General features: G+C 40.2%; 1 protein-coding gene across 1 annotated transcript; it reads right to left on the reverse strand.

The window, feature by feature from the left end:
• Window positions 1-18659: 18659 nt before the first annotated feature.
• Window positions 18660-27698, reverse strand: Tomm7 (translocase of outer mitochondrial membrane 7 homolog (yeast)). The gene is made up of 3 exons (XM_005377383.2): window positions 27502-27698; window positions 24030-24078; window positions 18660-18893 (listed from the first exon to the last, which is right to left on the reverse strand). Exons 1-3 carry the CDS (start codon window positions 27602-27604, stop codon window positions 18878-18880), a joined length of 168 nt encoding a protein of 55 aa, XP_005377440.1. The 5' UTR covers window positions 27605-27698; the 3' UTR covers window positions 18660-18877.
• Window positions 27699-27944: the final 246 nt, after the last annotated feature.

Below are 27944 nucleotides of genomic sequence, written 5' to 3' on the forward strand. Positions count from 1 at the left end.
TTTCTGCATTTTGTGATATTTGTAGTATTTGACAGATTTTTAAACGTGTATAAGCTTTAGCTTTCACAAACCAGGTTTCTCTCTCCTTTCATGATAATATCACTTTGCATTTTGTCAAGTAAATAAACCCTTGGATGTGAAAAAAAAAAAATCAGATAATAACAGTGCTGGAAAGGCTGCAGGGGAAAAAGAAAAAATAAACACTCCTTTGTTGTTGGTATGAATGTAAACTAGTACAACCACTATGGAGATTCCTCAGGAAAAAAAAAAAAAAAAAACCTAAAAATAGAAATTCCATTTGACCCAGCTCTACCTGTTCTGAGCAGCTTCCCAAAGGAGTTAAAGACCTCGTATTACAGTAAGACATGGATACCCACATTTTATACCAGTACAATTCACAATAGCTAAATCTTAGAAGTGAGCTATATGTCCATCAACAGATGAATGGATAAAGAAAATGTGGTATTTATAAGCAATGGAATACTACTGAGTTCTTTATACAATAAATTTGAGGCCATAATGTTAAGTTAAATAAATCAAGCATACAAGCTTAAATATTGCATGGTTTCTGTTATATAGAAAACCCAAAATATAGATAAAGAGCAAAATAAAAGGTAAAAATAGGAAATAAAGAGATGGGCTTTTTGCATATGGGAAGGGGACCAAAGGGAAGAGGGAAAATAAGGGAAGGAAAAGTGGTGGGGGAGGGGAGAAACCTATATTGAATGTTTTTGTTTGTTTGGTTGATTGGGTTTTTTTTTGAGACAAGGTCTCACTCTGCAGTTCAAGCTAGCCTTGAACTTGCTATGTAGTCCAAGTGGGCCTCAAACTCATGGCAATCCTCCTGCCTCAGCCTCCAGAGTGCTGGGATTACAGGCATCACCACCACAGCCAGCCAATGGTGAATGCTTAAATTTTTTAAATGAAAACAAAAGAAAGAAAAACATGTATTATAGTGAAAGACACATTGATATTAATCCCCCTCAAATACTTTCCCTTGTTTTGAATACACTTATCCCATTGTTCTTATACTTTCTGAAGTAGTTTTGGAAATCCTCTTTCATGAGTGTCTTTAGTTATGCTGTTCTGGCTGCCTCAATGAACTGATTCATTTTGACTTTGGGGATGAGCCAATAATATTAGATCTTAATGATATGGTAAATTAGTACACACTTGTTTTTACAAAACTGCTTTTCCCTTGAATAGCACTCAGCAGTAGTATTCACTGTATTTTTTGCCATACCTTATACAGACATTCAGAAGAGGACTTCCAGAACTCCTCAGAAGGTGACAGAACTACGAGATGACAGAGGAATAGTGTGAGGGGGATTAAGGACTATGTGCCTTTTACTGTTATAAACTGCTTTTATTTAAACATTTACCTTATATTTTGACCACGCCTTGTAGTCCCCTGGATGACTTTCTGTTTTGTTTATTTTTTATTTTTACATGTTTTCAACACATTCATCATGTGTAGTGATACATACACAGATCGCATCTTCCTCCTTTTTACTTCTCTTCCACTCCTTTCCCCCCTCTTCCTCCATCCAGAGATCCCCTTCTTATTTAAAAAAGGTCTACTTCCCTGTTGCTTATCACCTATTTTTTATTTTATAAAACTATTTATAAATAGTTTTATTTTATAAACTATTTATAAATAGTTTTATTTTATAAACTATATTATTGATTTCTCAAAGAAATTGGATCATGTGATATTTAACTTTATATGTCTGATTTATTTCATTTAGCATTATGGTCTCAAGGTATGTTCATTTTCCCAAAAGTAACCCAAATTTATCCTTTTATATGGCTGAGTAGTTCTCCACTGAGTATATATGTCATATTTTATCATTCATTTGCTGATAGCCATACAGGCTGCTGCCAAGGTTTAGCTACCACGAGTTATGCTGCTATAAACATGGATATCACTACAATATGATGTCTTTAACTCCTTTGGGAAGATAGCCAAAAGAATTATGGCTGGGCCAAATGGAATTTGTAGTTTTAGTTTTTTGAAAATCTCCATCGTGGTTGTACTAGCTTACATTTCCACCAACAATATAAAAGCGTTCCTTTTTCCTCACACTCTTGCCAGCATTTGCAGTGTTGTTGATGTTGTTATTTTGTGTTTTGGTTGTTCTGTGTTTGTTTAGGTGTTGCCCTTGGGACTCTTGCTAATCTAAAGCAACTAAGAATTGGAATACTGGGGCACAGAGCTGTTTACCCTGCCCACAAGTATCTTAGTTTCTTTAAAAGCTTCTTGAGCAACTTAATTTTATGTGGCCTCCCTTTTTAGCCACATTTGACAACAAGGAGAATTAAAAGGAGTAGCTCTTATGCTTAACAAAACCAACAAAAGTAAGGGGCTGGGGATTTAGCTCAGCAGCAAAACACCTGCCTGGCAAGCGCAAGGTCATGAGTTTGGTTCCCGGTACCAGAGAAAAACCAAAAAAAAACAAAAAAAAAATAAAGAATAGCCAAGCTTATAATTTTTTATAAGCGTTGTCCTCTAAAAGCTTTTTTATTCATTCTGACTTTTTGGTTGTTGTGGCTTGTGTCTAGATGTCTTCCAAAGCTCCATGTAGTGATAGGTGGGGCTTTTCAGGGGTGGCTGGATCCAGAGTGTATGACACTGGGATTAATTCATGAGGCAATGCTAGGATTAAAAATGCTAGTATTAAGGGCATGAGTGCTACCCACTCTAAGGAAGTGTAGCCAGACCAGACATAAGAGACAGAAAGAGGGGCTGGGGATTTAGCGCAGTGGCACAGCACCTGCCTGCCAAGCACAAGGTCGTAAGTTCGATTTCTGGTACCAGAATAAAACCAAAAAAAAAAAAAGAAAAAAAGAGAGAGAGAGAGAGACAGAAAGAGCCACTGTTCATCCTTTTGCTTCTCCAGCTTCTGCCGGCCATGAACTCTTTCTCCTCTACAATGTCTGTCTTTCATACCACCATGTCTTGGAGCTAACCAATTATGGACTGAAACCTCTACAAACTGTGAATTAAATAAACCTTCCCTCCTTTAACTTTGGGTGTCAGGTATTTTATCTGAGCAATGAGAAAAGTAACTAATACATTTGTTTGTATTTTTTTTTTTCAAAATCTTAACACATAAAATTTTTCCTTACCAAAAATATATCTTCATACCTATCACCTCTTCTTTAACCCCTTCTCTGTCTTACAGGTTTCCTTTCTTTACAATTCCCCTGGCCACTTTAATTTTAGAATGTTTTTGATGCTTTTTCCTCCTTTGGTCTCAGAATTAATTCCATGTTTATGTTCTAATTAGGACTAGTTAAATATCAAACTTTCAGGTAACCCTGACTAGCAAAATCATCTTAATACCAGCAGAAAGCAGAAAAAGAAAGCTGACCATGTAACTGTAGTTTAAGAGCTACATCAAAACTGCTCACAAGAAACGTTTTACCCATATCAGTTAGACAAAAATATCAACTTAAACCAGGTAATCCAAAAGTAAATTTATCAATTAGGATGTGCCCAAATGTACTCTCATTGTCTCCTTACATCAGGAAGGCTTGTTCCTCCTCCCCTGGCATCCTGAAAAGGAGTCCGCCCCAGCCTTCTCACCCACTAGGACCCCTTGAAGGTTTTGTGTGGTCCATGAGCTGCTTTTTCTCCCCAGTATCTGGCTTTCTGCCTATTGCCCATATTGCCCACACTGGCTCAGGTTTGGGCTCCAGCTTGACCTAATCTGCTGGCCCAGACCCTCTGTCATTTTCCCGGCGGTGTCTAACCCCAGAAACACCTCCAGCTAACATGTTCATAGGTTTTTCCCAGTTCTCTTCCTCCCTGCACTTGTTTGATACTCATCTGAGTCTGGAGCTTAGCCTCTGCTGCTGCCATGAGAAAGGGCTACCCCATGGCTGTTGCGATATAACACAGCAATTTTATCCCCTTTAAATCATTTTGCTCACTAACAAATGGTAATATTTTCCTTAACTTTTGAGATTTCAAGACATCCCTAAACTTTTTTTAATATATAGGTAGGTGGCCATGCAAAGAACTCCATCTGGGCAGATATCTCCACCCCAGCAGCATATCTTATCAATCATAATGGAGGCTATGGAGCCAGGGATTTAGCTCAGTGGCACAGAGCCTGCCTGCCAAGTACAAGGTCCTGAGTTAGATTCCTGGTACAAAAAAAAAAAGACAACAGAGGCCATGCGACACTGGCTTCAGCTGTCCTGCAAGCCCAACCCGCGTGGACTACTTTGGGGGATGTCAGTGTACACTGTCGTCCACTAGGTGTTTTGGGGACATCCCCATGTCACATCATGGCTCACACTCTTCTCGGAGGCACACTGGCCCATTCCACATGAAGGAGGGTGGCCATGCTGGGACTGCCCCTGTGGATGCTCTCCCTGACTCCTCTTTGCACCTTTTGAAATGTTGTTTGAGTACCAGATGTTCCCTGAGTTTTCCAGAGCAGCGTCTAGCTGCAAACTGAGAGGGGACCAGCCATCCAAAAAATGACTCGGACAAGCCCAGCTTGGTAAATAAATGAGTTTATTAAGGGTTACTTACAGAGCAGTGGATAACTTCTGGTATGGAGCACAACTAAAGCTACCAAGCCGCCTGGCAAAACTACTGGTTTCATAGAGCACTAATTAAAACAACAAAAAGTAGGATCTAAAAAAAGAAGGGTCCTTGGAGAAAAACCTGTGTGTACTCCACTCCCATCCCATCCACATCAGGAAATTCCACGGGCTTCAGCCAGCACTGTCTAGCCTCAGTGGAGAGTGATCTCACGCTGCTGTCTGGCACATAGCCTTAGCAAGAGCTGACTGGACAGCTAAATGGGGGCCCACTGCAAGACAAGGTCACTTTTGCTAGGGTTTGGAGGACAATTCTCACTCAAGAAGCCTCTTTCTTATATGAGAAACCTAAAAAAAATACATACATTAATTTAAAATAAAGGAGAAATGATAGGGAACCTGGAGGAAGGCTTTTGAGGGATGGGGAGGGTTGACCAATGGGAAGGGAGAAGCAAAGGATAAAAGGGATGGGATTGAAAATAATTAAGATATGTTAAATGCACGTACCAACTTCCCGAGGCAGGCCCCATCACTATGTAGTATTAACATGCACTGACAAAATATAAGAAGAATGGAAATCCTCAGTTCTCCAAAGAACTCATCTACTTGGATGACTTTATTCCCAAGTCTATTAAGAAATTTCTACAAGGCGACAGAGTGCAAAATTGATGGGATTCAGGGCCTGGTGTGATGCACATGCCTGTAATCCCAGTAGTTAGGAGGCTGAGGCAGGAGGGATCACCATGAGCTCAAAGCCAGTATGGGCTACATAGTGAGTTCAAAAACAGCCCAAACCACACAATCAGACCGTGTCTCAAAAAAGAAAACAACTGATGAGATTCAGATATTGTTAGACAGATCAAGCACTATTAAGAACACACACACACACACACACACACACACTCCCATATAAAATCACCCTGGGTACAATATTAATCATATCAGCAGTTTCCCTTTGATTCAGGTTCAGCTTCCAGGAAGACTGGAGGTATTAAACTAACAAGATTGAATAACTGCCATGTGAGTACCTGTTAGAAATGATTGAAGTTTTATGTAAGTATGTATATACAGGATCGCTAACACAGTTGTATTACTGTCTTCTATTGCGCTATAGAAAGGAACAGTTAATGATTACTTGTTTCATCAGTCTCGTATGTCTCTATTTGTTTTCCTGAGAAACCACTTTGAAGATATCAATAAGTAATACAACAACCATGGTTAATTTCCTACAGCTTTGTCTGTAACTCTGTTTGTTTGCATTGTTCTTATGCTATTTTGTAAATGGATGTCTGTCTGTTAATGTTTTCCTTCTTTTATTTTTTAAAATAAAAAAATTTTAAAAAGAAATGATTGAAGTAGCTCTCATATATCCATTTGTAACCCCATTGTATGTCCTTGATATGAGAAGAAACGATGATGTAATTTGTTATAACTAAAAGGAATATTACTGTGGGGCAGTAAATCATACCCTTCCATATGACATCCATCTTGCACGGCCAGCTGAGAGAAGCTGCTCCACCCAAGTCCTATCGTGGTGGCCAAGTGCTGTTGGGCCAGAGTGAGATCATTCTGGAGACTGCATAGAAAGAATGAAGTTAGACTGGGGGATAAGACTGGAGGGTAGAAACCATAACTAGTGCAAAACTCAGAAAGGAGACTGTAGTGTAAGAAAAGGAATGATTCAGAGTTCTCAGGAAATAAAACCAGAGTTCAGGAAGTACGCGAAACAGAAAAAGACTGAAGATCGGCTCCTAAGTTTCTAGCTGAGAAAAGATGGTAGAAGTACTTACTGACATTTTGGACAAGTAGATTAAGGAGGAAAAGAAACTGTGCTTTTGACATGTTTTTAAGATACATTTGTGAGAGAGTTTCTGAACTTTTTTAAAAAATTAAGGCATTTATTTTCTTTGTTCACATCATAAGAATATCATTGCTAAAGTGAAGGTGGCAAGTTTAGATGTTTCTCACTAAAAAGGTTCATAACTAATATAACTGACACTAAAATACTCACCATATAGCATTGTGGAAGAAAAAAATGAAAGGCAGATTATGAAGTTGGCTATATGATAGGAGCTTCACTGTGAAAAGTTTAAGTACATGCACTGAAAACTAAAGAAAAAAAAAACCACTAAAATGTTGAGTATTTTTAAAATTATAGTTAACATAGTCACTTTTTTTTTTTTACTTTCATGTTTCCCAGTTTTTTTCCTACAATGAGCATTTACAACTGTAGCATGCCAGGAAAGGTCTAGTCTGCATTGTCTCCCATTAATTTATTTGTGACTGGCCTTGTTCCAGAAAAGACTTTATATAACACATACTCAGACCCTATTATTAGGTTCTAAATCCATGTCACTTCTCACTTTATCTGCCCTGTGAAACACAGTGGAGTTCAAAGACAATGTGTCTTTGTAAATTCAATTCCTGCTCTACCCAAGACCTGTAATGATAACATAGGCCATCCTCTACAAGTCAAAGTCAAGGAACATACTAAGACAGTGAAGGCAACAGCAGCCTGCCATCGGTAAAGGGAGCTCAGATCTTTTCACTAGACAGATGCTGTTCTCCTGCTCCCCCTGCTGGACACCTATGTTCTACTGAGACTTCCAAAGTCCATAGACCCCCGCCTGATCTGACACCCACGAATGCCTCAAACTATATACATTAAACATTAAAGAGAAGCCACACTTACTAACTAGGTTTCATTATATTCCATGTCATTCTAGAGAAAGGGAGTGACCTCATCAGAAAAAGTCAAACATCACTTATCACACAGATTGGTGTCTGACTCTCCATTCTGTCATTTTCCAGTTACCTGATACTACAAAAGGGATTCTGAGTATCTGTGGATACTATGGTTTGGAGGTTTTTGTCCTGTGTGTTGAGCATTTGATCCCTGGTGTGGTGATACGAGAGGTGGTGGCACCTTTTGGAGGCAGGGCCTAGCGGAAAGCCCTTAAGATAATTGGGGCACTGCCCTCAACAGGGGTGATGGTATTTCTCCTGAAACTCTGGTTCATTCTTATGAAAAGGTTGACTTAGAAGCCTGAACCCGGCCCCACTCATTGTTAGTTTTCAGTTTTGTGATGTGAACTCTCCTTACACACACATTCCCACCAGCGTGTGAAACAACCCAGATGGCTCTCATCAGAGCAGAGCCAAAGCCAGCACCATGCCCTTGAACCTCCCAAACTGTGAGCTAAATAAATCTTTCATGTGAGTCTGCAAGCAAGTAAGAAAAATTAAAGGGAACAAATATTAATGTAAGGTACTAAAATCATAGAATTTAAGACAAAGTGCCCTGGATTATCACTCTATTCTACAGGAACAAAGAAAAATACCAGAAGGAAATTATAAGCTCAAATTAATCTACTTCTTCACTAATCTACAAAAAAGACTGAGGTAGTAAGAGGAAGTTATACAAACAGCATTTCCTGCTGACTTCTAAAATTAATAGGACATAAGTAGGAGGTGTGGTAGAATTACGTTAGCATCTGAGTAGGTAAGTTTCAGAGGGAAAACAGCATTTGCATTAGTCAACAAATATTTTTTATCTACTTTTTGGGGAGGGGGAGAAGGTGATGCCGGAGATCCAATCCAGGGCTTAGCACTTTCCAGCCAAGACTTCTACCACTGAGCAACATATCTAGCCTAGTACCTGTTTTCGATAAAAAAATTTAATAGTGTTTTACAAATTGCATTGTGCTTAAAACAGGTATGCCCAAGGGCATCAGCGTATCAAGTTCTGCTTGTGGCTCACTCACAATCATTCTGCACACTGGAAAATTTATCTTGCTGATATTTCCAGGTATCGTCCAGGAAAATAGCCAGTGCAAATCAGACCCTCACACTTCATAGAGTTTATTTACTCCACTGACTAATTTAGAAGAACAAAGACAGGTGCAATGTAGAGTAATGTTCAATTTATAACAAGAATGAGGCTTTCCAGGCATGGTGGCACACACCTATAATCCTAACACTTAGGAGGCTGAGGTAGAAGGAGCACTATAAGTTTGAAGCCAGCCTGGGGTACTTGGTACATTTAAAACCAGGCTAAACTACATAGTGAAACTGTCCCAAGAAACGAAAAGAAAAAAAAGGATAATCTTATTTCTTTAGCATGTCATCCAACAAGTTAGCAATAGTTAACAGATATGAAAATTAAAATAAGCCAATGCATTAAACATATGTCCTCCATGAAACAATACCTGGCTGCTTATTTCATGACAACTTTACAGGAAAATGAATTTTAAATTTTCTGCAAGTTTTTAAAGTGTATACATGCTTGTAATCCCAGCACTCAGGAGGCTGAGGCAGGAATATTGTTGTGAGTTTGAGGCCAGCCTGGATGACATAGTGAGTCCATGCCAGCCTGAACTACATAACAAGACCATTTCTAAAAAAAAAAAAAAAAAGTGGTATTTATATAAAACTTGAAATAATGAGTACAAAAACTTTTTAAAAAATGAAGTTATACATGCTTTGAGCCAATACGTCAGATGTATCTTCAATAACTGTGCAAGCAAGAGTGGAGTGAAGTATTTAAAATACTGAAAGAAATGTGACAGGGAAGAGCTTTTCAGGGGTGGTCCCTAAAGTCACCCTCATGTTCCATAACTCACTAAGATGCACAGAACTCAAAAAGCTGTTATACTCGTTTTTATGGTTTCTGATCAAGAAAGTACGTAGTTTAAAATCAGTAAAGGAAAAGGTAACTGGGGCAGAGTCCAGGGGCAAGCTTCTAGTGGCTCTCCCAGTGGGCAGCGTTTAATTCCTCTGTCAATTATGTTGACATTGTGCAGGTGCTGCACCACTAAGAAAGCTCCCCCAAGGGCTGGTATTCTGGCTTTTCAAGAGTGTCCACGACTGACCTTAGCCACTGTCTCAAGCCACCAGGGGTCAAATCGATAGTGGGCCAGGCCCCCAGGTGGGGAGTGGAGGGTGAGATGTTCTTCAAAAACTCACACTGTTAGTATGCACCTGGCAAGGTATCTCAGTTACTTTATTCATTGCTGCGACATAAAACCCTATACCCACAAGTTAGAGGAAGAAAGGTTTATTTAGCTCACAGTCTGTAGAGGTTTCCCTCCATAGTTGGCTGGCTCCAGGACAGGGAAGCACGGCAGAGGGGCATGAAGAGGAGAAACAGTTCATGCCATGGAGGCAAGGAGCACAGCAGGATCAAGAGAGGAGGAAGTGGGGCTGGGGATTTAGCTCAGCGGCACAGCGCCTGCCTGGCAAGTGCGAGGTTGTGAGTTCGATTCCTGGTACTGGAAAAAAAAAGGAGAGAGAGAGGAGGAAGTGTACTCTATATAATACACCTCCCCCCCCCACTTCCCACCAGGTGTCACCTCCTCACATCACCCCCCCATAAACCCATCAATGGACTAATCAGTGATAAGTATCACACACCCATTATCCAGCCACCTCCCAAAAACCCCACCTGTGAGTGCATGAGGCTTTGGGGGACATTTTAGGTATAAAACATAAGTCAAGTCCTAAGGCCCAATTCTTTTTTGGGGGGGTGGGGATATCAAGAATCGAACTCATGACCTTGTACTTGCCAGGCAGGTGCTGCACCACTAAGCTATATCCCTGCCCCCCGCCTCTTTTTTTTTGTCTTTTTCAGGCAGGGTTTCACTCTGCAATTCAGGCTGGTCTTGAACTCACTTCGTAGTTCAGGCTGGGCTCAAAGGAACTCGAAGCAATCCTCCTGCCTCAACCTCCCAAGTGCTGGGATTATAGGCGTGCCTCACCACACCTAGCTTCATTCTTATCAATTCAGCTATTCTAAGCCTTTAGAGTTTATCTCCCACCAGACAAGTCAAGGACCAGTCCCAAAAGCTTTTGGAATACAGTACAGGGTACTTAGAAAATGAAGAGCTGCTGTGCTAATCCTTTGTTACACCAGAAGCCATCAAGGAAATAGTTACCTAGATAGGAAGAAGCTCACCCATGAGACAATGTTGACACTGGGAACAGAGCTACTTGGTGCTGTGTGTCTCTTATGCAGACAATGGGCCCTCAGTAGAACATATACTAGAATTCTGCTGGGTGGGACAGCCGTTTCCCATCGGCCTGTTTGAAGAGTCCGTCAGTGAAAAGGCAGACCTTGCAGGAGCTTCAAATCCAGGTAAGGAATTAGGTAGAATGCAAGCTTACTGTCCTACAAAGGCAGTGTGGTGTTGAGAAAGGAACTGTAGGCTTCAAATAAGGACACGGACACATGACCTTGTCATTTTGTCTAAATGGCTGCATGGTTCTCTTCTGACATGTTTTCCTGCTTCCAGGTAGGAGGCAATATTGCATAACAAGTAATAATGTCATCTGGGGCAGGCCCCATGGGCAAACAGCCTGTGCAGTCACATACAAACCTACATTCAAAAAAGCCCTATTTTTTTTTTTTTTTTTTTGAGACAGAGTCATGCTATGTAGTTCAGGTTGGCCTTGAACTCACTATGTAGCCCAAGCTGACCTCAAACTCATCGCAATCCTCCTGCCTCAGCCTCTTGAGTGCTGTGATTACAGGTGTGTACCCCCACACCTGGCCCAAAGCTCTAATCTTGGTCTAATATTCTGATCTTCACATTCTTAGCAACAGTTAAATGAGGGGCCCACATTTTTCCCCATAGGGTCCTACAAATTATGTAGCCTGTCCAGATGCAAGGTCTAGAGTCAACCTATGGGGTCAAATCCCTGTTTTATCACTTTTTAGGTATAAGATGTAGGCTGTATTATCTAACTTCTTTAAATCCACTTCCTATCCTGTAAACTGAGGATAAAAACAGATTATTATAAGAATTAAAGGGAACAGATGAATGTGATCAATGTGTATGACAAATATGTACTAATAAAGTTTTTTAAGAAGAAGGGATAATATATAGGAAAAGGTAACATTGTGCCACCTCTAGTTACCATAAGTGGTAGCTATTATTTGTTCTCAATAATGAGGGTACATTAGTTATCTAATGCCATGTAATGAATTACCACAAAACGCAATGGATTAAAACAGCATGTATTATTTCAGTTTCTATGGGTCAGAAATCCAAGGGCAGCTGTGTTCTCCGGCTGAGTCTCTTGCCAGATAATAATCAGTGTGTTGGCCATGGCTTCAGTCATCTCAAGGCCCGAGGGGGTAGGACTCTGATCTCAAGCTCACTCATGTGGCTGTTGACAGGAGTTCCCAGGGAGCTGTTGGACTGAGGGCCTGTTTCTCGCTGGCCACAGGGCACTCTGTTCCTTGCTATGGGGCCTCTCCACAGAGAAGCTCACAACATGGTAGCTTGCATGTTTCACAAGCAAGACCCAGAGAGAAAGGAAGATTGAGCAAGTAGGGAGTTATAGTATTTTGTATGCAGATATCAAAAGTGTCACCATCATTTTTAACACACTTGATCAATTAGAAGCAAGTCACTAGGTCTATCCCACATTCAAGGGAAGGAAATTATAAAAGGCTAATGTGGGCCGGGGATATAGCTCAGTGGAATAGGCGCTTGCCTGGCAAGCCTGAGGTCATGAGTTCAATTCCCAGTACCAAAAAAAAGGCTATTGTTAAACAAGACTGTAATTGCACCTCTCAGAAGTCAGTGCAAGAGAATGGCATGTTGACAACAGCCTGGGCTACATGTGGAGAGAGTTCAAGGACAGCCTGGACTATACAGAATAGACCTAGTCTCAGAAAGATTAAAGAAAGAGAGAGAGAGAGAGAGAGAGAGAGAAAGAGAGAGAAAGAAGGCATTGTTAAAGACTGAACTGAGTCATTCTAAAATTTATATGTTGAAGTTCCAGCTTACCTTAGAATGTGCTGTACTTGGTAATAAAGCTTTTAAAAAGGTAAGAAGATTAAACGTGGTCATACGGGTGGGCCTTACTCCACTACAAGTAGTATGCTCAAAAGAGGAAGAGATACCGGGGATGTATGTGCACAGAGGAAAGGTTATATGAGGACACTGCAAGAAGCCAGTTATCTATCAGTCAAGGAGAGAAGCCTTCGGAGGAACCTTTAATTTGGACTTTAATTTTGGACTTCCAGCCTCCACACTTATAAGAAAACACATTAATGTGTTTTAAGCCAGCCAGTCTATAGTACCTTGGTATAGTGGCCCTAGCAAAATAATACTGCATAAGCATAAGTACCAGGAGGCAGCGATCACTGGCAGCCATCTCAGAAGCTGTCACAGAAGGCATTAGGCTAGTTCTCTGCCAGGAGATTTTTATGCAATAATCTCTTATGAGAATCTCCTTCTTTTGCAGAAAAGATTGTATCTGGCACTCTCCAATATACAAAAGTAGGCTGATGGCCATTACAAACAATCTTTTTTTTTTTTTTCTGGTACCGGGAATACAACTCAGGACCTTGCTCTTGCCAGGCAGGTGCTTGTACCACTGAGCTATATCCCCAGCCACAAACAATCTTAAATGATCCTATATTCAGGAAATTGGAAGGTCCATGATCCACAGTCATCTCTAAAGGTGTGAACTGCTGGAATCAACATACTTAATTCAAAACTTAAGTAGTCTTTAAAATGACATTTAAATGCCTATTTCTCCTAATTTGTTGTATTTCAAAATGCTGTATTGTATAATAGACGTATTTCATTTGCCATTATTTTAGATCTATGCATATCTTAGATATTTTTTGATATAATCAGAAACCAAAACCATACTACTACACTTTTCTTCTATACCTGAATTTAATAGGCAAAAAAACTAAAAATGATTGATATGCTGAGTTTCCTACAGCGACAGCCTTTCAGACAGGACTCATGTTCTTTAAGAAAAAGAAATTAATCATTCTATGGAGACCTTTTCAATGTAAAATAACTTGTGGGAGTTCTCTTCAAAGAATTCAGGAATTTTAACAATCTAGCAATCCACCCACATCAACACTGTAGAGCTCCTTTTTACTTAGAAATATAACACAGCAAAAGAAGAAAAAGAAAAAAATAAGATTAAGCAAAGCATATACACCAATTCCATCTCTCGATGACAACTCTCAGTTAATAAAATAAATTTTTGCACTATCAGTTCCAATCGTGAGAAAAGGTGGTATTAGACTTAACCTCTTACCATAAACAGAACAAAATATATCAAAACCTATTTATGCCTAATGTTCCACAATGGAATATAAAATTTTTTCTCTTCAAATCCTTATTCATTGAATTTTTCTAGGTAGAATATATGAGTTTCATGCAAGCATTCAAAAAAAGCTTCAACATATTAAGCAATAACTTTTAAGCAATCAAAACAGACTTAGAATCCTTGAAAGGAAGGAAGTAAATGAAGTGAAAATCTTCTTCACCCGGCTTGGGAAGTTGAATCTGAAAGGAAGTTGCATTGTCATAGGGCAGAGAAAACACAGACTTCAGTTTGAGGTTGCCACCACAGGTAGGACTCTCAGGTCAAGGACTGGAAAGGAGCGAACTGCCCAGAACTCCAAAAAAAGAACCCTTAGAAATTTTATAAAAATTCTCCTCACACCAGGTATGGTGGTGCACACCTGTAATCCCAGCACTCAAGGGTCACCATGAGTTTGAGGCCAAGTTGGACTACACAGTGAGTTCAAGGCCAGCCTGAACTACATAGCAAAACTCTATAAGAAAGAAAAGAATAAAGGAAGGAAGGAAGGAAGGAAGGAAGGAAGGAAGGAAGGAAGGAAGGAAGGAAGGAAGGAAGGAAGGAAGGGAAGGAAGAAGGAAGGAAGGGGAGAACAGAAAAAAAGAAAAGAAAAGAAAAGAAAAGAAAAGAAAAGAAAAGAAAAGAAAAGAAAAGAAAAGAAAAGAAAAGAAAAGAAAAGGATAAGATTGAGTCTTCTCAGGTCCTTAACTATAGGCTGTATAACCACAGAGTGAGATTCCAAGACCTAGAAGAAAATCGCTTCTAGGAAACTGAAGAGCTGGGCAGAAATTTCAGGGTCTACATAATCCTAGTTCTATAGTTCTAGCCCAGCCAGAGTAGGAGCATGCTGGTGAACTCCCAGACTACAGACGTGTTGCCAAAACAAAAACAAAACAAAGCAAAAGAACCTCATGCCTAGGAATATAAAATACTTTTATTATTGAACTCAGTTACCCTAGTAATAATGAAGTCAAGACTAAGATAAACCTACCACAGCAAAGCCTACATCCAATTTTCATCAGAACTACAAGCCAGGCATGGTGGCGCAAGCCTGGAATTCCAGTACTTGGGAGGCTAAGGCAGGAGGATCTATGCAAGTTCAAGGCCAGCCTCAGCTACATAAGTGATTTCAAGGCCAGCCTGAGCTACACACTGAGGGCTTGTCTGAAAAAAAAAACAAAAACCAAGGTAATCTGCCAATAACTGAACTATCAGGAACAAAATTCACGAAAGATACTATAATCCAGAACTACAAAGTACTAGTTACTGTACCTAGCATGAAAAACTTACTATGCAACAACTTGTTAAAATGACTAATACCCAAGAGATGAAAGCACACACAGAGGTAAACTAAATATCAGAGTTAGCAGAGAAGACTTCAAAATTAGTATGTTAAGGAAAATAGGGGTAAATAAGGATGAAGAAATGTAATATAACAGAATATCGCAATCTTTTCTAAACTAGACATCCAATAATTGCAATACAATTACCTGAAAGTAACAAATTATCAAATAGGCTCACCATACAACAGGGAACAATAATAAAAAATCTGGCCAGGCGTGGTAGTGCATATCTGCAATCCCAGCACTCAGGCGGTTGAGGCAGAAGGAACACCATCAGTTCAAGGACAGCCTAAGCTACACAGTGAGTTCAAGGCTCACCTAAACTACATAGCAACAACTACCCTGAACTACCCTGTCTCAAAAAAATAAAATAATGCTGAAAATGATATAGATGACAGTGAAAATAATGTCTCCACTATTCATCCTGCCAATCCTACATTCTTGATCCACATGGCACTTAACTCTTAGGTGTTTTATTTCCCTTCTTTCAATCTATTATTCACAAGACCCATACAGCAAAAGAAAGAAAAATGAGTTTTGGAGAAGCAACTTGTTACATTCACTCTTAACATCATATCACAGGAAAAGTGATTCTTCAGAGGGTAAACACGTCACAGAATTCCTAATCAAAAAAATTAATACAGCACCCACCATTTTATTCAAGTTGTAATAATATATACTTGTAGCTAAGTTGTTTTCAATAGTCGCTCCACACTGTGTCAGAGGGCATACACTCTTTAGATCTGCTTTAATGAAACTTACCTGCATTTCTGATTATAGCCTCAAATATGCCTATCTTACTTTTTTCTTTTTAGTCTTTTTGAAACAGGGTCTTGCTATGCAGTTCAGGCTGGCCTTGAGCTCACTTTGTAGCCAGGCTGGTCTTGAACTCACAGCGCTCCTCCTGGGATTACAGGTGTACACCACAATGCCCAGCTGTTTCTTGCATATATAATCCTCACTCAAAACTGCATCCAAGCTGGGTGTGTAGGTGCACACCTGTGATCCCAGCATGGGGAGACTGAGGTAGGATCACTGTGAGTTGAGTTCAAGGCCAGCCTGGGCTCCACACTGAATTCAAGGCCAGATGAGCTACGTAACGAGACCCTGTCTTAGTAAAATGCATCTAGTGATGAATCTCTGTAGAAACTTCTCAGACCCTTGGTTCTAAACTATAGGCAAATGAGGCAAGACTCACTTAGCAGCCAAGAGTTACTAGGAAACAGAGCAGAAATTTCAGACTTCACAAAAATGTGTACTCAGTAGGAAAAGACGGGGCTTTGGGGAGCCGGATGTATCATGGGGCGGGGGGTGATAATTAGCAATGAGTTAGCCCACTGATGAGTTTATAGCTAAATATAATGTTGGGAGGTGAAGCCTGGTGAGAAAAGGTGGGTCACTGGGGGCACGGCCCGGGTGTACTCCCCCTCCTCCCACCTTGATCACTCTCCACTTCCCATCACCTTTCCATGAGCTGTTTCTCCTCTGCCATGCCACCCTGGTCTTGGTGCCAGTCAACTATGGACTCACACCTCCACACAAGCTGTGAGGCAAAATAAACCTTTCCTCCTTTAACTTGTGGGTGTCGGGTATTGTGTCTCAGCAACAAGAAATTACAACAAAAAAGCAAAAGGTATTCACTGAGGTGAAGGCGACATACCGTGACCCTAAAATCCTTTGGAATTAACCCTTTAATTTGATCCTGTTATCATTACACATATCCACCTTTGCACCCTTACCATCCTGTGATTCAAGTCTGTGATGAGAACTGAGCATACGCACTTCTAATAAGTTTTCCTGTGACATTAGCCCAGGATCAGTGATAAGGATGTCTGAGTTAGAAAGTAACACCCTGGAACAAGTATTATTCCTTTTTTGTGGGAGCTGAAAGATTTGACTTCACTAAGGTTCTAAGTATTAAGTGAGAGTCATGGGTAATTTTCCCTGAGCAAACCAAGGTCAGGAATTGTGAGTGTGTGGCACTAGGGATTGAACCCAGGGCCTCACATATGCTAGGCAAGTGCTACACAACAGAGCTGCATTACCAGCCACCCAGTAGTTTTAATCCTAAGGACTCTCCAGCATCTAGCATAAAACAACATGTTTTCAAACTGGGTTGTACTGTCCTAAAACCTAACATTCAGGGCTGGGGATATAGCTCAGTGGTACAAGCGTCTGCCCAGCAAGCACAAGGTCCTAAGTTTGATTTCCGGTACCAAAAAAATAAAAATAAAAATAAAACCTAACATTCAATCAAATGTAGTTTAGTTTCAAACATTTCATAAACCTTTAGTTATATTCACATATTAAAGTGTATACTTAGCTCCTTTTCAACAAGTGCTTAAACTTTGTTCCTTAGCTTTCTCATGTGAGTTAATTCTGTCTTCCTCATTTTACTCTTCTGCAGACAGCTACAAGGTAACTCGTAAAGGAGCACAAAACCAGTTATCTTTATTACCCACATAACCATTTTATCAAAATGGACATCCAAGGCTTTACATTCTCAATTTCTAAAAATCCTAAGCAACGATGGGCAGAAAGCATACACCAAAATATTAGTAAGAATCCACTGACAAGACTCCACTTTGCAAAAGAAATGCTGGGGGGAGAAGAGTGATAACCAACTTAATAATTCTATAGAATATAAAAACTGCCGTATTTAAACCATAATCATACATGCTTCGATTCAGAGATGTTGAAGCAATTATATTAAGTGCTTACCAAAAATGGCTTCCTGCATTGAGCTCTCAAAAATTCCATTTAAAATAAAACTCCCTTATGCAGAAAGACTCCAGTCTTCGTTGTCTCCATGGCAAAGGTAACAGAACTTGAGAAAATAGGCTTAAATAGCAGAGAAGCATTTACATTCAAAAAATAAAGAAAAATTTTGGGGGAATGATAGCACAGACTCCTGAGAGAAATTACATTCACAAGTAATCCTCTAACAGTAGCTGTTTAAAACTTCCACCCAATGGGCTTCTCTCAAACTGCCACATTTCAGGTTCTTTCCTTCATTGATTACATCTCCCAAACTAAGACAATAAAGCTTTTTCTTAGAAGAATGGAAAAAACTAGTAACAAAGTAGGCTTCAAATACAGGGTAAGGACCCAGGAAACTAGTATGAGAGCCGAGAACTAGTTCCCACTAATTAATTGCCTTTTTTCTTCTGAGAAGATAAAGTGCCAACACACTGTGTACTCTCCATGGGCTCTTGTTTGGCTAGCTCTGGTTTGCTATCACTGAGGAAATCCTTAGGACACATTTCACCTACTGCTTGTACCTTAATCAGATCTATAATTACCCAGTGCCACTCCCATTTTCTGGTAACAAAGACACCAAAACCCATTTCTTTTTAAGAACTTTATTTCAATGCTGTGAAACAGCTCAGTCTGTCACAAATTGAAAGCTGTCTCTAATCTTATTACCTTAGAACATCCCTTAGGAGAGTTATTAGTTCACTGCTAGGGAAACTGGAATATTACGTTAAGTGAACGGCCAGGAATTAGCTTGAAAGTGTTATTCTTTTTTAAGGCAGCATGTAGGCAATACGTACACAGTTTCACTGTTTTGAGAAAGTAATGCAAGGCTTAATTTTTACCTTATAGTCCCTAATATGTTCAATTCAAAAAAGACTCAAGACACAACACTGTTAAAAATATTTATTTTGATAGTCTATCATAAATAAGTCAGTAGAGGAGGTTCCACTCTGTGACAAACACATCTGAGAAGTAAAAGCTCTGTGCCATCCAACTGGTGAACATCTGAATGATGACCCATTTCTTATAACAGCCAGAGCACACATCTTCCATGTTGTCTGTGATGGATGACTGCTTCCAAATCCAGGTGAGAAAATAGTCCTTTATCCCCAAAGTAGGCTAAAATGTTTGTGAAGAGGAGAAATTAATTAAACCCAAAACAAAAACTTTCTAACACAGCTTAAGAACAAGCAGACTTTATACATTTATGTGTTTGCTCATCTAAAAACTGTTATTAGAAGCATCAATATTATTAAGAAAAAAAGACATACAGAACTATATTTAAATAGTTTTGAGTACAGCTACCTATTATTAAAAAAAAAAAAAAGGAAAATCTAAGTTGATAACAAATGATTAATGGCTTTCACAAACTGGAAGGACTGATGAACCCAAATCAGTAACATTAAAATAGCATGCTGTCTGTGAGCCAGATTTTGTGTAATGTCCACCATAACTCCTGTGATGGTAATCCCTATTTAAAGCAGTGGAAACAGGCTTTCAGATAGTTACAGGTTATAAGTGGAAGAGCAGGACGGACCCAAGTGCTCTTAACCTTAGTCTACCCACATCCATAGAAGCAATTAGCATCCATTTCTACTTCAACTAATTCTTAAGAATTAATTACAGCCAAACTCCCAAAGCAACAGGATCCAGAAAGGATAAAAGATGCTTCATGTTTAAATACTGTTGGGTAAAAAATATGATTTCTAGCCAGGTACAGTATCCCATGTTTGTAATCCCAGCACTCAGAAGGCTGAGGCAGGAGGATTGCCATGAGTTTGAGGCCAGCCTGGGTGTTACAGTTCTACCCCTCAACCAAAGATTCATGCACTCATAGGTGGGGCTTTGGGGAAGTGACTGGATCATGTGCGTGCAATCCTGAATCAGTGCATTGATTGGTTTAGCACAGTTCTAGGTTTGAACGATGGCTTACTGGGAGGGAAGATCCACCCTGGATATGGACAGCACCAGCAAATAGGCTTGTAGCCTGGATGGAATAAAAAGGGAAAAAAAGAAGGCTTGCAGCTCCCTGCCTGCCATGCCATGAGCTCTTTCTTCTCTGCTATGTCATCCTGCCTTGGAGCCAGCTGTCCATGGCCTGAAACTTCTACAAACTATGAGCCAAAATACACTCCTCTTCCTTTAACATGTGTCAGGTATTTTATCTCAGCATGAGAAATAACTAAGACTCTGGACTACATAGTGAGTTCAAGGCTAACCTTAACTAACAGCAAGAGACTGTCTCAAAAAAAAGGAGAAAAGAAAAAACAATGATTTCTATTCCCAACTGACTAAAATTGTATTACAAAATGACAATGGGGGTCCTTTCAATGAGGGTGCTTTCATATCTTGTACACAGCTAAGATACAAAAATAAACTCATTAGGATTTCTCCCTCAAAAGTAATGAACATCCAAAATAAAGTGAAAAGAAAATCTTCCTTGGCCTTAGAAAGATAATAGGAATAATGATTCTGTTAGTTATTTATTTGCCTTAATAATGTTTTATTAAGTTGTTCTCCTTACTCAGTATAATACTGCATTTTGGATTTTCTTTCTTTTGTGCTATCAGGAATCAAACTCAGGACCTTGCGCTTACCAGGCAGGTGCTGGATCACTGAACTGTATCACTAGCCCTAATACTACATTTTGAATAAGGCTTTATCAACCAAAAATTGCTGACCATGTGCAGTGTGCCATCCAGGACGAAAATGGAGGATACTAAGGGCTGTGACTGTAGCTCCAGGATATGGTATATGTATCACATATGTAAGGCCCTGGGTTCTACTATGATGAATGTGATTCTAAGCCCCAAAAGACCCAAGTTAGCAAAGGAAACAAAACAGTAATTTACATAAGTGTCATATAAATAATAAATCTAAGTAGAGATAATAGACTTTGTATCAATAAACAATGCATTTCACATTAATGTAAACTACAGCATTAACAATTCTTTTCCTTTCAGGGTACGAAGTAGGCAACAAAGACGATCTCCCTAGTCAGCCTCTCTAGTGCAACCAGCATGGTACATGACATTCTGTAACTGCACAATCCTTTGCAAGCAATTATTTCCTAAGTACAAGTACACCTGGGGAGGAAGCCAGAAGATACTTCTAATGACTGAGCAAGCTCAAGGAAAGGAAAGGAACACTGAAAAACCAAAAAGGTGGAGAACTGAAAAAGTTGGTGATGGTGACAGAGGTGCTTCCAGTCCCACAAAATCTGAAGGGTCAAAACTTGCTGGGTCAAAACCTGAAGCCAAAAAAAAGGAGTACAAAGGGACACATTCCATCCCCACCTCTTACCCTAGATTCCTGAAAGCACAAGGACCAAGAGTGAGGACCATCTAATTAATTCAGAACTTGTTAAGCAAGTATTTTGGGTGCTTAGAGGACAAAATGTAAATAAGCAATAAGCATAATACAAGACAAAGAATGATAGACACTGGGAAATACTATAGGAACATAGAAATGGAATCAGTTCATTCAGGAAGATGATGGGAAAAGATTCAGTGACAAGGCAACCCTGGAGACTGGCTTTCCTAGAAGCAGATTTTTATCAAGTAGAAGAAACCCAATGGGAAAGAGCACTCCAGAGTGAGGAAGCACAAGCACATGGAGCAGACATGAAAATAGTTTATTCTGGGATCAACATGCAGTACCATATAGCTAGAGCACTGCTCTCACAGGAGGCGGTGGAAATAAAGGAGATGACAGAAAAGATTAAAAATTACCACTAACAGCTTACTGATCATATTATCTGGCGAAGTACAGCTAACACTTTATGTACTATATTCTCAGCCTCATGGCAACCTTATAAAGTATTATGATGTTAAACTAATGAAAGAAGAGACTACAGTTAGGAAAGATTAATGGCTTCTTGGGGAAAGGTATTCGATGATAATTTCTGCTACTTGGAAAATTTTCACACAATTCAATCCAGTAGTCATATTTATGATACTATATCCTAAGGTAATGTTTCCTTCAGGAAATAACTGGTCTACAGTCATCTAGTTAGTTAAGAACAGATATATTACCTCAATCTCAATTTAAAAGAAAAGAAATTAATTAATTCTAAGGAAAAAGGAAGTTAGTGGGGAGCTCTGGAAACAGTTTTAAGAAACCATATCAAAAATGTTAAAAGGATAAAAGGAGGCTAAGAAAGAAAATGGTGAGTAAAGCCCATTTATTCAACTTTATCATGGGAAACAGTTCCTTGCAAAAGTGGGCAAGTTGAGGGCACATATGGTGGTACTCTGATAAGAAAAACCTCTCCTTTTGAGAAAGGAGAGGCCGGTGAGGCAGAGGGGTACAGGATATGCATATCAGATGCTCTGCAGTATGAGGTCAGATCACCTGCAGGAGGCTGTGTGAGCCAGTGGAAAGAATGTGGGCTCTGGAGGTAGACGTACTTCACTATTTACCAACTCTGACTTGTTCTAAAGGGCTGAAGAAACAACTACAGACAATGCGTGTAACTCACTTAAACAAAACTTCATAGTCACATGATAGGTGGTTCTTAATGTTACTATACATTGAGAATCCGTAATTTAAAAATCTGAAATCTGAGCCCAAGCATTTTTTATAAAGAATACCTAATCTGTATTATTATTTTCTGCTCATGCCGGGAAAAAAAAAAAAAAAGTGACTTAAAGGGGGATTCTGAAGAAACTGAAGACCCAGAATAGCCAATGAAGTCTGTTAGGGTAAACTACAAGAGACACTTGTGAAACAGAGGGTCAAGCTGAAATCCCATAGCACGAGTGTGCAGTGGTCCCGGTCATCATAGTGCCAGGAGTCTCAGTCCTTTTCCAGAGACTGTTTTCATATACATATATAACCATATATACCTACCTGTTTATGAATGTATATATACATCTATACAAAGTCATCACAAGTTGTCATAGTTTGAATTCTGAACAGTATCCAAAGACCTATGAGTTAAAGGCTTAGCCATTAGCCTATGAAGCTACTGGGAAGTGGTAGAACCTTTAGGAGGTGGGGCATAGTAGAAGGAAGTTGGGTCACTGGAGCCATCCTTTGAAGGAGATAATGGGACTCCGGCCCCCTCCTCTCTCTGCTTCCATGCTGCCATGAGGTAATGGGCCTCCTCCGCCAGCACTCCTGCCATTATGTACCACGCTGCCACAGCCCCAAAGCAGCAGGAGAAAGCAACCGTGAACTGAAACCATGAGCCATAAAACTTACCTCCTCACAGTTATCATAGGTATTCTGTCACAATAATGCAAAGCTAGCAGGCATTTACCCCTACCTATCTATGCATACGTATAAATATGTGTGCTGCGTGCCTGTGAAGTGTTTACGAGTACTTATCCAACATCAGCACAGTTGTTTCTGAGAAAGGAATATGGCAGTGCATTTTCATTTTTTTTTTTTTCTTTCCGGTACCGGGAATCAAACTCACAACCTTGTGCTTGCCAGGCAGGCGCTGTGCCGCTGAGCTAAATCCCCAGCCCCCTGACAGTTCATTTTCAGAGCCACAATGTTCATACACTCTGACTGACTGATCCCTTAAGAATTTATTATGAGTAGGGCTGGGGATTTAGCTCAGCAGCACAGCGCCTGTCTGGCAAGCGCAAAGTCGTAAGTAAGTTCAATTCCCAGTACCAGAAAAAAAAAAAAAGAATTTATTGTGAGATAAAAATGTATAAAAGTTATATACATTAAAATGTTAAGTATACTATTAAAGGAAAAACTAAAAAATTGAAAAGAATCTAAGTAAACTTATGTAATCCCCCAAAGAAATGTGTATCAACTCTAATTTTAGGTGAAAAAACAAAATCATGTATCCTTTGTCAGAATAAAGTTGTATTCATCTAAATAAAGATGAGACTATAGAAAATTAAAAATAGTTCATCTTTTAATATGGTAGAATTATAAACTGGTTCTTTTCCTTTTTCTGAGACATGGTCTCACTATGTAGTGCAGGCTGGCCTCAAACTCACAGTGATCCTCCTGCCTCAGCCTCCCTAGTGCTGGGATTACAGACATGTGCCACTACACCCAGCTGGTTCTTTAACCTTTAAAATATGTCTCACTGCAATTATGACATGGAAGAGGGAAGTAGCTACCTGGTAAAGAAGCTAGACTGGTCCATAAACTACTATAGCTTTCCAACAGCCCAAGAACTATATTGACAGATTAAGGTCAATATCAATATCAATCATTATTATGTTTTGTTTCCCAATAATTCAATACTAACACATGAGTTCTGCCCTGATATGTTTATAACAGTACCTCAAAACTGTAGGCTCAGGCATTCCAGGATCTGCACCTCTTTTAAATCCTGAGGAAACAGAAGAACAAATACTAATTAAAACCCCAACAAACCAAAAAAAAAAAAAAAAACACCTATGATCAAGACTTTCTTTTTTATCTAACCCAAGACAACTAGAATGATATCCAAATCTATCAACCCTATCTAGATTTACCTGAGCTACAGAACAGTTTCTAATTTCCACTAAGGACGAAATTATACCTAGGACTAATGAGCAGGATGAAAAAGCTACTTTATGTCTATCACATCCACAATTAACACAGTAGCTGGGGATACAGCTCAGTGGCACAGCACCTTCCTAGAAAGCTCAAGGTCCTGAGTTCGATTCCCAGTACCAAAACAAACAAACAAAAAAACCCAAAAAACACAATTAACACAGTAGCTCTTAGTATGCTGTTTTTCACTATTAGTCATTACACAGGATTAAGTTATCACAACCCCCAAAGTATACCAAATGTAAGACTATGAAGAACATAGCTGGGCATGGTGGCACCCTCCTGTAATCCTAGCACTTGGGAGGCTGAGGCAGGAGAATCACTGGGAGTTTGAGCCAGCCTGGTCTATACAATGAGTTCAAGGTGAGCCTGAACTATATAGCTATTTCTGGGATTTGTTTGCATCTACGAATGTTCACAATGGGAGGTCTGCTCGTATCTTTAAAAATTCTCAACTGGAATGTTCATAAGTTGGGAATTGACTATATGATTTTGAAGCTGTTATAAGAAATAAAAGATCATTATAGTCTCTATTCACAAGATGTACAGAAAACTAAGAGACCATGGAAAACTGTTTTCCAAATAGTGTCTCAAACCTTTTTGCTGGTAAAGGTCCAGATTCTTTACCATCATGTCACTTTCTGTCATACTGTATGGCACTACAGTCCATGAAGCCCAGAAACATGTTTGAACCTAAATTACACAACAAATTAATCCATAGTTGTAGGTTTTAATGAGAGCGGAAGTGGAAAAAGTAAAAGAACTTGGAAGCTTGAACATAAAATTAAATTTTATATACAGTATAAAGGAAAAAACAACCAGGTGTGGTGGTGCATGCCTATAATCCCAGCACTCGGGAGGCTGAGGCAGGAGGAACACACTGCAAGTTCTAGGCCACCCTGGGCTACAAAGTGAGTTCAAGTCCAGCCTAAACTGCAGAGTGAGACCCTGTCTCAAAAAATAAATAAATAAATAAAAATTTTAAAATAAAGGAAAAAACAATGATAAAGACTAAGTACTAGAAAGGCAGCCTTACTATCAATTTCAAATAATCTGAGTTGGACACTAGGGTGAAAACCACCAGAGTCAAATTGTTGAATAAAAAGCAACTCTAGAGGGACTGAAGCCATTGGTACATAGATTATAGCAACCAGCTACAGCTTTCTAAAAGTAGAAAACAAATCTCAAAAAGGAGAGAGGGAGTAAAAGGTAGATATGAGTTATAGAAAAGCAAATTCAAAGAAAGAGCAAGTTAAAATAGGATTTCATGTTCTCAATAACAAAAAAAAAATATGGCACAAAAAAAGAGGAAGAATCAAGATTCCCATAACTTTCTCAGCTAAATGGTGAGTTATTCCCAGTATTTGGCCACCCAAATAGTTCTTTCAGCATTAAAAAGTGAGGGAAGAGGGGTTGGGCATTTAGCTCAGCGGCACAGTGCCTGCCTGGCAAGCACAAGGTCCTAAGTTCGATTCCTGGTACCAGAAGAAAAGCAAAAAACAAAACAAGACAAAACACACACACACACACACACACACACACACACACACACACAAAAGTGAGGGGAGAAAGGCAAGAATCTTGCAAGGAATAGGAGAACAATACAGACTGCACAAGTAGGATGTCACATATTTGCTCTAAAATCTTGATATCTGCAAAGTTTCTAGTATCAGGGGAAGCAACGTTTTAAAAGTTCATTGAGGGGCTGGGGATTTAGCTCAGCGGCAAAAGCGCCTGCCTGGCAAGCGCAAGGTCGTGAGTTCGGTTCCCGGTACCGGAGAAAAAAAACCAAAAATAAATAAATAAATAAATAAAAGTTGCATTGAAGTTAGTAAGATGTGGCGACACACACCTTAACCTCAGCACTCCAGGAGCCTGAAGCAGGAGGCTCAAGGGTTCCAGCCCAGCCTAGGCAACTTAGCAAAATCCTGTCTCAAAATAAAAAATGACAAAAAGGTGGGGGACATACCGCAGTGCAAAAGCCCTGGGTTCAATGCCCAGTACAGGGGTAAAGGGTGGGGAGGATGAGCTGGGGGTGTGAAAGTAAGTAGGAAAAAGTCATTGTTAAGTCCTACATACTGAAGTATATCCCCCAGGTGGGATGACAAGTGGCTTCCAGCTCATAGCAAACTAGGAACCACAGCTGCCTGGAGAATGCCCGGCCTAATAAAAGCTCTGTGAAGACTAAAAGTGAATATACTTTACATTCTACAACGCATGGCATCTAAAACAAAATGGAAGCAGCATCCTGTTAGAAGCCTATTTTAAACTGAGAAATTGACTTTCACAAACGTCAAACTATTTGCTCAAACTGACAGAGCTGAGGACAAAACTTAGCTTTCCCTTTCACCGTACTGAGTAGCGCGGTAAGTTTTTAAAAAATAATAAATAAATAAATAAATAAATAAAACTACCCAGCTTTGGAAATAGGATAAGGTCCCAGTGCAGCTCTAGGTGATAATATTTGCCTGGGAGCTTACAAAGCCTTGCAGTAAATGCATGGGCCCTGACTCCCTGGGTCTGAGTCCTGGGGCAAGGAACGTGTAACTTTTCTATGGCTCAGTTTCCTCCTCTGTAAAACGGGGCCAGTAGCAACAACAACAAAACTCTACACCCTTCATCGTACCAGGAGAAAGCAGAGGCATTCAACTACAGCCATAATCACATTTGAAGGTATTGGCATATTCACGAGGTACCTAGATTCCCTGTCCACTTAGGTCCCCCTAGAGGCGAGGAGAAACGCCCCGAAAACCCGCCCAGTTCATCACTTTCACAAACATAAGGGTATCAAACCTTCACAGCAATCCTGAGAAGTAGCTGGGCGTGGTAGCGCACGCCTGTAATCCCAGCACTCGGGAGGCTGAGGCAGGAGGATCGTTGCGAGTTCGAGAGCAGCCTGGGCTACAAAGTGAGCTCAAGGCCAGCCTGAACTGCAGAGTGAGACCTTGTCTAAAAAAAAAAAAAAAAAAAAAAATCCTGAGAAGTGTGTCTCATCTCAGTTTTATAGATGTAAAAATAGAATGGGAGGGATTACGCGACTTGTTAAGGACCACCCAACTCGTACAGGAAACACTGGAACTCTGAGCCCAGTTGCGCATACTTCAGACGGCGCGCGCGACCGGAGCCCCCAGTCTCCTGCTCCGCCAGCAGACCAAAGACCTGAGTCTCAGACGCCGCCAACCCCTCCCCCAGGCCTTTCCGAGGTTCTTCTACTGACCCAGGTAGATCACAAGAGGAATAAAGCCCCAGCGGATGGCAAACTGGCCGCCCTTGAAGAGCTGCTGCAGCCTCTGCTTAGCCTCTTTGCTCAGCTTCACCATGGCGACGGCTTGACAGCAACGTGAAGACCTCCACAGCCGCGAGCGCGTCCAGAATCCGCAAGGGAAAGAAGGTGCGCACGCGCCACACACCGCCTTTACGGCAGGAGTCGTGAGCGTGGCCAGCAGAGGTCGTAATTCATCGCCCTTAACCAGCCCCTCCCCTCCGCGGCGCCCGCCAGTAGGAGGCGCATGCGTGGTTGGTTTACCTTTTTCCGCCGAGTGTAGTTCGCGTTGTGCACGCTTTATTACCTGGGTTTTGCCGGCTTCTAGAGGACCTGTTCTTAGGGTTTCATTATCCCACAACACACTCTTTCCCACAGTCTTCCCCCTTTTTTTTTTT

The sequence above is a fragment of the Chinchilla lanigera genome, unplaced genomic scaffold (assembly GCF_000276665.1).
Source record: "Chinchilla lanigera isolate Chin_1 unplaced genomic scaffold, ChiLan1.0 scaffold00009, whole genome shotgun sequence".
NCBI classification, from domain to species: domain Eukaryota; kingdom Metazoa; phylum Chordata; class Mammalia; order Rodentia; family Chinchillidae; genus Chinchilla; species Chinchilla lanigera.

Coding starts and splice junctions, on each gene's coding strand:
- Tomm7 (XM_005377383.2), bottom strand. CDS start 27,604: ATGGTGAAGCTGAGCAAAGAGGCTAAGCAGAGGCTGCAGCAGCTCTTC. Junction 24,079..27,501: donor TCCTCTTGTGATCTACCTGG/GTCAGTAGAAGA, acceptor CTGTTTCCTCAG/GATTTAAAAGAGGTGCAGAT.